The sequence below is a fragment of the Dromiciops gliroides genome, chromosome 5 (genome assembly GCF_019393635.1).
Source record: "Dromiciops gliroides isolate mDroGli1 chromosome 5, mDroGli1.pri, whole genome shotgun sequence".
Lineage (NCBI taxonomy): Eukaryota > Metazoa > Chordata > Mammalia > Microbiotheria > Microbiotheriidae > Dromiciops > Dromiciops gliroides.
The window spans coordinates 154,014,984-154,026,195 of NC_057865.1; the positions used below are offsets into that span (position 1 = coordinate 154,014,984).

The following is an 11,212-nucleotide window of genomic DNA, read 5'->3' on the forward strand; positions in this document are numbered from 1 at the left end:
GGAAATTTTTCAAGAAGAAAAGTTGGAACATAACATAAATCTCTCTTAGTTTTTTAATTTTCTTTCTTTTCTTATTGCCAGAAATGATTGGGACTAAAACATCTTGTATTATTAATTTATAATCTCACTATTATCAACAAAATAAAAAAAGAATGAATGAAAATAACATCCATTTTTCTCTGGTTTCAGGTGATCAGGGCACAAATACTATATTTCTATATAGGAAAAGATCAGTTTCTATCCTTTTTATTACTTTGGAATGTATTTATACTCTAAAGCTCATTCATTTATACTCCCCTTGCCTTCTTTCATAGTTGAATTTTAAACTAGTGTGAGTTTAATATTCAACAGAATCAACATAAAACTAAATACAGCATCTCTGTAATTTTTATGCAAAATAAGCAGTAGTAGAGAATGAACATATAAAAAGAAAATCACAATCTTATGCCAACTATTTTTAAGGCTCCATCCAAGAATATTTCGACAAAAGTGCTTAAATTTTCCCAGAAATTTAGAGAGATTTTTCTCTGAGTCGATTTTGAACTGTAAATGGAACAATTACTAGCAACAAAATACAAAGAAATCCAGACATTCTCTCTAGTTATTCATGGTAGATAAATAAGTTAGAATATTTTTTTTTATTTCCAGAAAGAGTTGACCACATTTTAGAAGAGAAAAATAATATAAATACTGTAATTCAAAAACTACAGAGAAAAATAGACAATTCTAGTGAACTTAAGACAAATAGAAAAAGTTTTCAAAATACTTGGCCTCATTTGTAAGAAAACATTTTCAAGCTGGACTGAAATACTGATGGCTCTGGAATCAAAGAACTTGGGTTCAAATACCATCTCTAATACTTGCTCTCTGTGTGACCTTGGCCAAGTAACTTAATGTTCCTGAATCTCAGCTCCCTCATCTGTAAAATTAAAGGGTTGAATTAAATGGCCTGTGAAGTCCTTGTCTCTTCTGATGCATGATCCTATGATACTGGTAATTCAAGGGAAATACTCCTGGATGCTTTGGCTATACCTTGAACTCCACTTATGTAAAACCAAAATCATCTCTCACCAAAAAGACAAACAAAAAACCTCTCCTCCTTCCTTACATATTTCCCAGAAACAGAGGTAGAAAGTGGGAGTCGGCTGTGCTAGGAACTGGTCTACCAGGGAAATTCCCTACTTTGGGAGAAGAAACTGACTACTCGAGTGAGAGAGCATCCAAGGTGACATTCAATTTCAAGGATTTTTCTAAAGGTCTGGAAGTTGGAAGACGAAGTTGAAAGAGGTAATAACAACAACAAAGCTAAGCCCAGGAGCACGAACTAAGCTGGGAAACAAGAAACAAATTATACAGTAATAGAGTTAAATGGCCAGCTAGGAATTCCTAGCAAGCACTTATTGTCAGCAACTACCTATTCATCTCACTGTGTTGTTCTCAAGAAACGTTTCTATAAATAAGCCTTTAAATGTTATATAAATGTAAGTCGTGATCAAAAACATATCCTGACAGGCTTGCTTTATCCTATAACTTTTACTTTCTGCCTAGGTTCTAACAGTGATCGTGCTGAAAAACATTTCTTAGCTTGTAGTACTTCTTTTCACATACCACATGATCAAAGTCAAACCCAACACATCTTGATTTTTCCCACCTTTGACCCATTGTTGCTGCCATTCTTGAAGCCTAGAATGACTAGTGCCTACTCACCTCTCTTGTAAAATGTGTACCTACCCATCATTTACAAAGGCCTAGTTTAAATACTCTGTAGAACATTCCTTGAGCTCTTCTAAACACCCGTTTTCTCCATTAGGGAGGGTTCCCTCCTGTAAACAGTCTTAACATATTTTTGGTACCTTTCTTGCGTGTGTGTGACTATAATACAAATTAGATGATTTATAGATATCATTTGTATATGCAAATACTGGGGTGTCAGCACTTTGAGGACATTTACATACCTTAGTTTTTCAACAGATAAGTACAAACAATGCTACGTAAACAGTATTTAATCTATATTTGTTTAATATGATACTTAGCCAGAATCAGAGAATACTGCAGGACCTTCACCTGTATAAAATAAAGATTGTGGAACCTCTCTTAGAGATGAAGCCTTTTCAGGGCTACCAGATTGGGGGGAGGGGGGATCCAGTCAAACAGGCAATGTCCTGTTTTTTCCTGTCTTTCAGTATGGTGTGACAAAGACCATATATGAAATATATGTAATTCAGCCAAAGGTGGCTAACTTCCATGCCTTCTTTCACAAATTTTACAAATGCCAAATAACCAGTCTGTTTGATCCATCCCCCACCTAAAACTGATCAAATAAATTATTCATATCATTTAGATGCAGTCTTAAAATTTATATAGAGAGTACGCTATTTGGAATCAGAAGAGCAGGAGTCAAAATCCTGGCTGACATTAAGCTGACAATTATTTCATTTCTCTGTTCCACGTTTTCCCCATTTGTAAAAAAGGGGATCAGATTAGGTGATCATCAAGATTCCCTTCAGGCTTCAGGATATAATGAACAAGATACTAAGTGTGCACTAATAGGATATCCCTTAAGAAAGATAAATTAGTTGGTACAAGTGTAAACTACCTAGGACAGGAGTTTGGTTTTTTTTTTTTGTTTTTTTTGGTTTTTTTTGTTTTTTTTAGAGAGGCAATTGGGGTTAAGTGACTTGCCTAGGGTCACACAGCTAGTAAGTGTTAAGTGTCTGAGGCTGGATTTGAACTCAGGTACTCCTGACTCCAGGGCCGGTGCTCTATCCACTTCACCATCTAGCTGCCCCAGGACAGGAGTTCTTAACCTAAGATCCACAAATACACACACAGAATGATTTCAGGGAAATCCATGAACTTGGATGGGAAAAGTGATTACAATTTAATTTCCTCAAGGTAAATAAGATTTAGCATTTCTTCAATTATGAATTTTTTTAAAAAATTATTCTGGGGTAGCTAAGTTGGCACAGTGGATAAAGCACTGGCCCTGGATTCAGGAAGACCTGAGTTCAAATCCGGCCTCAGACACTTGACACTTCCTAGCTGTGTGATCCTGGGCAAGTCACTTAAAACTCATTGCCCCACCCAAAAAAATCATTCTGAGAAGGGTCTCTTGGCTTTACCAGACTGCCAAAATGTCCATAACTCATATACACCCAAAAAAATTGAGAACTTCTGACATCCAGAAAACTAATCTCCATTGTGGATTCTAACTCAATAAATTTTAATCATTAGAAGCTTTGGCTAGCACCATAAATAGAAATGCCCAGAAGAGGCCAACTAAAAATATGCTAGGCACCAAGTAAAACATGGCATATCAACTTATTTTTAATCAATCTGCCATCTCCCACCCCCAGAATCTTGCAATTATGTGCAATAGCAACATTTCTTCTTTGTTTCATTCATCATAGAAATGACAAAGGTTTCACACTGATCTATGGTTTATTCTGAGTTGGGCCTTAGTATAGGGAAGATAGGGAGGAGTCTCACAAGGTGCTGGCATTGGAGAGAGCCAAAAGACAAGGTAATAAAAAATGAAGATAAGAACAGGACAGAAAACTAAGAAATCATGGGGTGGAGATAAATGGTGAGATGATAGAAGTGATGATTCCCTTCTCAACTTGATTCTTTCATCATCTTTCTCTCCCTCAACACTAACCCAGCTATCAAATTGCAGTGAGATAAGGTATAAATTGTTTTTTTGGTTTTTGTTTTGTTTTGTTTTGTGGGACAATGAGGGTTAAGTGCCTTGCCCAGGGTCACACAGCTAGTAAATGTCAAGTGTCTGAGGCTAGATTTGAACTCAGGTCCTCCTGAATCCAGGGCCACTGCTTTATGCACTGTGCCATCTAGCTGCCCCGAGAAATTGTTAAGAATGGGAAGACTTAGGTTCAAATCTCAACTCAAACACTGACAAGATGTATGACCTAGGTCAAGAGCTTCCATTTCCTCAAGGGTAAACTGGATATAATCACATTGCCATTGTTGACAAATCAATTTGTATATGTCAAAGTAGTGTACAGATGTGAATATGTGTGTATGTTAAATATTATATATGTGTGTATGTATACATATGAAACATATATCATAATATTTCATATAAATATATACATATGAACACATATATAGATGTGGATATAGATACTGTCACTTGCTGTTTTCAATTCCAAAAGGTATGGGGAATTTGCATATTTATGCAACACAGAGTAACACAGTAAAAGCAAATTGGAAATAAGACATTGATGTACAAATTAATATTTTAGAATATCTTCGATTTGATCACCTGGTAAGGGATTTTGAGATAATTCCTAAGAATGATAATTAATTCATGTGAGGTAAAACAGAACTTGTTTTTGGTGGCGGAGAGCAATAAATTTGCAAAAGAAAACTAACATAGAAGTTACTTTAGATAGTTCCATTGAAGAAAAGGGAGAAATGGACCATTTGATATACTGTCTTCTTTCCTGTACCTTTGTCAAACATCACTTTAGTAGCTACATGTTTTTTAGTGTGGATGCAGTTGTACCTTTATTAGATGAGTTTTTCTCCATTGAAGATATTCCTCTGAAATATCTTTTTTTTCTTTTTGGATTGACAATCTCAGCAAAACTTTCTGGGGAGCACAGTCCTAGAATCTTGTTAGTCTTTGAGATCAATACTTTGTTATTGCTTTATTCTGAAACCATGTATTTAGAACACACATTCTTGAGGAGGAATCTATTATCAACATGAGAGCTTTTGAAAACAGAGTTTTAGAAGTATGACATTTTTTAAAAAACTTCAACATCACTGCTAAACCCATTTTGTTAACACACTTCATACCACCCAGAATTCAAAATGGCTTCAAAGAATTCGACCACTTACCTTGCCTGATGTTTGAAATGCAGTGTATTTATAAATAATTACTGATTTTATTGTTCTTAATATTTAAATTATATGCTTTCTGTAATATAAATTAAAACACACTCTATAATACCTTGAAGTGTTAAAAAGGTAAAAACAAAACAAAGACAAAACAAACTCCTTTAGCCTCCTTGCTTCTTCCTGCCCTATGCCTTCTCTACTAACACCTGGAGAGTTCTAAAAGTAAGGAAAATGGGAAACAGTTTTTACTCCTCATAGATCTTGGACTTCAACTATGTAAGATTTCACTGGGATAAGGATTTTTTTTTGGGGGGGGAGCTGGGCAATGAGGGTTAAGTGACTTGCCCAGGGTCACACAGCTAGTAAGTATCAAGCATCTGAGGTCGAATTTGAACGCAGATCCTCCTGAATCCAGGGCCAATACTCTATCCACTGTGCCAACCAGCTGTGCCCCCCTTGGGTAAGGATTCTTAACAATGTAGATCTTCATGTACTCTGAGAGATTCATAGAAGTTAAATGACTTGTTCAAGGTCACATAGTCAGTATGTCTCAGAGACATAATTTGAATCCTGGTATTCCAGGGCATCTCCCTGTCCTCCACTCCATTTACTTCTCCCTATTCTAATTTGGGGGTAGGGAATGGTGGGGAGGGGAAGTCGTGAGTTTTATGAAGGCCTGGCTCAGTTGGTTAGGATTGCAGTAAAGGCATTAATGTGTAAATCAGCTTATTAAAATGCCTTAATATGACCTTAGGTAAATCACTTGGAAACTACAAATATTAACAGAAAAATAAATAATAGGAATTCAAATGAAGTAAAACATTAAATTCCAGTCAATCTGCTGTTTGAAATTCAAGATAGCTAGCCATGCCAGAAGATACATGTATACCACAGGGAGGAAGGAGTGTAGATTCTCAGTTAAAAGATAATATAAATGGAGTGAGGAGGGAATAAATTGGTCCAGACAACATTTGGGTTTAAGCAACAATGAAATGGAGTTGAGAGAAGTAATAAAAATACAAATGAAACTGACTGGCTGAATAGCCTCTCTCATCCATCTCTTATTGTATCCATTTATTTTCGGTTAGATGACTCACCAAAATCACCCTTTGCAAATGGTTTGAATTGTCCACAATAAGAGTTCATGCATACATTTGGCAAGCCACTTGTTCCAAGGGTACTATTCCCTTTTAACTTTGTGAACACAAATTTCTCCCAAGCTTCTGAAAAATACATTCTCAGACAATACCAGTGAAAATCATGGTTCCAACTACAGTCTCAGGACCTTTTTAATTCAATGAAGGGCTTTTAAATAGCCTTAGAACAGTTTGAGGAATAAGAGCCAAAATTGATTAAGGTCATTTTCAGCAATTAAGTAGCACACTTTTATCTCGACTAGTTATAGACACTTAAAAGTCTCAAGAAGCATTTTTGAACAAAGCCATATGAATGTTAAGACCAAATATTTTATAGACCTGGACATTTCTTTTCCATAGATTATAAACTTCAAATGTAAACCAGTATATGCTGATCCTCCAAAATATTTATATGAATAACTTTCTCACATATAAATTTGCTAGGATACACTCTAATTAAAATAAGCTTCACCAAAAAAATGTTCCCCTGTAAGAGAAATTTGAACAAAACAAAATCTAATAATGTTTTCTCTCCTTATTAATTTCTTAATCATTGACACTGGATAAGAAGGAACAATGCCTTAAAATAACATTTGTTCAGGAATGTTTATCTTCTTTCTTACCATTGAATGTTAAATAAACTCTTGCCTGGGGCTGTGAAGATCCTTTTACACAGCCAGAATAAACAAATGCCCCAATCAACACTTGGATTGCCAGAAATGTCATCTCTTCAAATCTTCAATTTAATATCCAAGGAAAAAAAATCCTAAAAGAGAAAAAGAACAAATTCATTACATTTTCCCACCTGTCTCAGGTAAGCAGAAATACCAAACTGCAAAGAGCTTTGTCCTTTTATCAGCAACACCAATATACTTGTCAGTGTACAGTAGGAGGTGCTGTTTTTTGATTTTCCTACCAATTTCATAAACATAAAACTGGAAGAGACCTTGGGGGTTATTTTATTCAACACCTTCATTTCACAGATTAAGAAACTAAATTCATAGAGATGCAGTGACTTAAAAAAAAATCTTATACCTAAAGTTTTAAAGAATCTCGGAGACCATCCAGTTCAATCCTCATCATTTTCCAAATCAGGAAACTAAAACCAGGGAGGTTAAATGATTTGCTCAGGATCACACAGGTGGTATGCATGAAAAGTGAACTTTGAACTGGTATCTTCTAACTCCAGAATCAGTGCTCTTTTCATTGGGAGGTGCAGTCTCACAATGAAAATTTGGATTTGGTTAGACTAGGTCTGGAATTTATTCAATTACAATTACAAGTCCACCAGAGGAACTATTTTCCTATTGAAAGGCTTTATTTTAGTCAAGTCACCTACTGAAACAATTATCATGTTATTGTAAAAGCAAAGCATGATGGACATATATAAATGAAAAACCCATTACTGAGCCAAAAATAATCTATTCATACACCTACAAATATACCCTCATGTGCATGTGCTTGACTACTTGAAAAATATTTAAGAATGGTGCCAGCAGGGGAGAACTAATAACCAAAATTGTATTTTCCTCTGAAAATGTGCCAGTTCAGAATAACATATGTATCTATGGTGCCATCACCCAGTTTAGTAGCTGTAGTTCAAATGTACTTATGCTGCCATCATATAGTATATACTACTTATACTACTAACATGTTACTCCATTTCAATTACAGTCTCCAGAAGGGGGATTCCACTGTATATGCGGTACTTTGTTTTAGGTTTACACCAACAAGTTAACAACCAGATCCCAATCATGACTAAAACCAGTTGTTGCAAAATGTTGATAAGCCGGTCTTGGGCCAGACTCAAAAGGATGACTTAGAGGTGAGCAAGTCAGTGAACCATAAAATGTGGACCACATAGTTATGATAAATTACACGTGAAGTAGATTGCTCAAATTCTCAAAAAAAGAAAAAGAAAAGAAAAGAATTAAGAAAATCAACTAAATTTAATAGTTACTCCTTCTTTGAAGCTCAAGACTGGGACATCAATTTATCTTTGAGTTCTGGGGAACAACTGAAGATCAGGTGACCAACAGGGCTATTACCAAAACTGACTAGAACACCTGTGGCTACAATTTACAAAATAAAATCTAACAGCAAAAGGAAGCCCCTTCATTTTGGAACAGCCCCCAGCATGATTTTAGAGTTTGCTAAGTAATACAATTAGACAACACAGCTTGGCTAGAGATTATTTTTAAACAGGTCACCGCAATTCTGATACTTAACACCATGCTGCTGCTTTAAAATCCACCACTAAGCTTTCAACATAATCCTCTTCAAAGTAAGAAATGCTATTAAAGTCTGATAAGATCGTTCTGCCAAGCCAAAACAAAATGGGCAATCATATTTAACATGTGATTTTTAACAGATGCTACAGAGCAGGTCTCTACAGAAGTCCTAGTATAAGCAGCAAGAAGAATGTGGGGTCCCTTCGTTTTCTTACACAGACTAAGAGCTAGAGAACTTGTGCTGCTGAATCTAATTGAGACGAAATCTCAAAAGAGCACAGTTTCCCCACCACCACTACCTCTTTTCTCCAGCCTCCTCACCCTCTTAATCCTAAATTAATTCCCAGTGAAGAAAATTGATTTTCTGGGTTAAGTTCCTTTGGCAATCGGCTCTCTGGTTTGGCAGTTTTCACAATTAAAGCCAACGTAACAGGAAAGGAGAGGACAACTCAGTAAGTTGCCCGGCTTCTGTCCTGTTCAACACTAATAATAAATACACATGCTTGTCTCAAGTCATTGACATGATCACTAACCTCTCTCATATGTTTCCCAGAGAAGGGAAACCGGCCACAAAATACAGAGAGTCCTATCTCGGGTCAGTGTGTCATATTAAAAGGAATGTGAGTTCATAAAAGCAAAATATAGATGAGAACCCCTAACTATTTCTCCCCCAGATAGTGATGAGAAGTCTAAGTGATTTGTACACAATCTCCACTAGCGACCAATATCTAAGTACTCCACTCCGATGGTAATAACATCCCAAGGGTTATATTTGCTGCCTGTTAAGGTTTTTCACTCATCCCAATCTAATAACACAGTGGAGGGGAGGGGAATAAATGCATCTAGGAGAAAGGATCATTTCGTGTCCTCTCTCCTCAGCCTTTTTTCTTTTTTTTTTTTTAAACCACTTAACTTTAAACTGCCCCTGCAGGCAGGTGTCATATCCCAAAGAAGCAGTCAGTCCCTGCCAGACCGAGGTTAAATCCTTCCCGGCCAAACCTCAGGGGCTCTTAACTTAATGGAGCACGAGTGGAAAAGCAAACAAAACAGAATATTAAGCAAAAAGTTACACTTTCCTAAATTCGCAATACTCCAGGGGACAGGAGCCAACTTACCCAGCCTGGAAGAAATCAGCCAGCCAAAGTCATCAGTGTCCCTCTGGTTCTAGCAGCTGGTGACTTTATTCCTTTTTCTTTCCTTCTTAAATTTTTGTTTATTATTTTTAACCAGAAAGCCTTAATTTCCCTAGTGTGTCAGTAGCGAAATTCTTCCCTCCGGGTAGTCCGTCCGAGTTTCTTTGTAAAGCAATCCTCAGGGCTCTCCCCACTGCGGCTGCGACGGCACCCCGGAGTCCTCTCTATTCCTCAATTAAGCACCTAAGACTGAATGGAAAGTAGCTGAGCTATGACGGTGAAAGCCCTGGTTTCCAATTACATTTACCCCTGGAGCTGGTCCTACTTGCCTCCAGTACCACGCCGCTGCTGAGCCCTGCATACATCATTAGCTGAGCAAATAGGGGCTGCATCTCATAACTAATGTATAAGCCACACCCAACGCTCGGGAGAGGAAGAAAGACCGTGACTGAGGGAGGCAGCCAAAGGGGGCGGGGGAAGGGGTGGGGAGCAGCATGCCCAGAGAATGGGCTTCCGTCAAAATCCAGGAATGTGCTACACAGAATAAAGAAACCTGCTGAAAACCTCCGTTTGTTTAGCAGTCTGCAATGGAAAGGGGAAAAAAAAAACTTGCCGGGTGGGCTCAAGGGATTTTGTAGCATCCAGGCAGAGCTTGGAACGCTTGCAGGCTGCTTTTGCCTTAGCTATATTAAAGTGCAGAGCAGTTTTGCCGGGGAATGATCTCATCCTTTTAAGGCAAAGACATGTGTGTTTCAGAAGCATAGCAATACCATCTCCCCCCCCCCCCCCCCCCCCCCGCCGCCTTTACTTTTTTTTTCTCCTGCAAACCTTCTGGACCCAGCCAGGAAACATCCCCCCTCTTGCCTCAAAAATCTATTCCAGTTTTAAATGGGTATTGTTTCCTATTGCTGTTTGCCTCTCAACCTGAGAGGGCTTTCACTTGACCCCTTCAGTTTGACTCATCCCTTTACACCCTTTACTCTTGGATACTTCCAAACCACAATGATGAAAAGAAACTTATTTCGCAATTCTACGGAAGAAGACTGTTATGAAGTCCGCAAACCGAAATTGACGTAGTAAGTTACAGTACTTAAGACGTATGGGACATGAGCCGGTACTACTGTGCAGGTAAAGTTACTGAACCTTAGAACGGGCTTTGATGTTTAAATCAAAAGTGCTTCGCTCTGTGGCGAAGGCAGAACCAGATGTTTGAATGCCACAGAGCTGGTTTCAGCGCCTATAAAGCAAGCAGGAACTTGCGGCTGAAAAGAAATAAAATAAAATAAAATCAGAATGTGCTGCAGCCCGGTAGATGTCACTGTACAGAGGTGAAGAAAGAAAATTCGATGTCGGGTTCTTTCCAGCTGTGATTTTAAAATAAAATTCAGATAAAAAGACTCTTAGATTTCATTGGATGGAACAGGGTTTTTGCTTTAGTTATTCCTTGACAATTTCCATTTCTCAGCTGAAAACAATTAAAAATTGTGGCTTGAATAGGGCTTGATTTAATTGGATTTCAGACTTAGGGAAAGTAAGTGAGCAAAGGGCACTTCAGGTTTCTCTGATAACTTGATCCGATTATTGATTTAGAACTGAAAATAACTTTTAAAAGTAATCTAGTCTAGCGCTCTCATTTTACAGATGAAGAAAAAGAGGTGAAGGGATTTACTCAAGGTAACAGAGGTGGGAGGGAAGGAGAGTCAGGATTTGAAGGGAGGTGCTCTCCAGAATAAGAAATGTTAAAGGGAAAATATGAAGGCTGGACTAAGAGATGTGTCTTAAAATTCAATTAGCAGTCCAATAACTTTACTAAATAAATATATGTATAACAAAATGATTTTCAAGTGGC

The 11,212-nt window shown here is 37.4% G+C and overlaps 1 protein-coding gene across 1 annotated transcript in view; it reads right to left on the reverse strand.

Moving 5' to 3' along the window:
* SEMA3C (semaphorin 3C) overlaps positions 1-9,838 on the reverse strand; it is a 195,516-nt gene extending 185,678 nt beyond the window's left edge. Inside the window, exons 1-2 of the mRNA XM_043968818.1 lie at positions 9,346-9,838; positions 6,623-6,765 (exon numbers count right to left, since the gene is read on the reverse strand). Coding sequence (XP_043824753.1) covers positions 6,623-6,725 — 103 coding nt within the window. The 5' untranslated portion in view covers positions 6,726-6,765; positions 9,346-9,838. The remainder of the gene's footprint in view (positions 1-6,622; positions 6,766-9,345) is intronic.
* Positions 9,839-11,212: the final 1,374 nt, after the last annotated feature.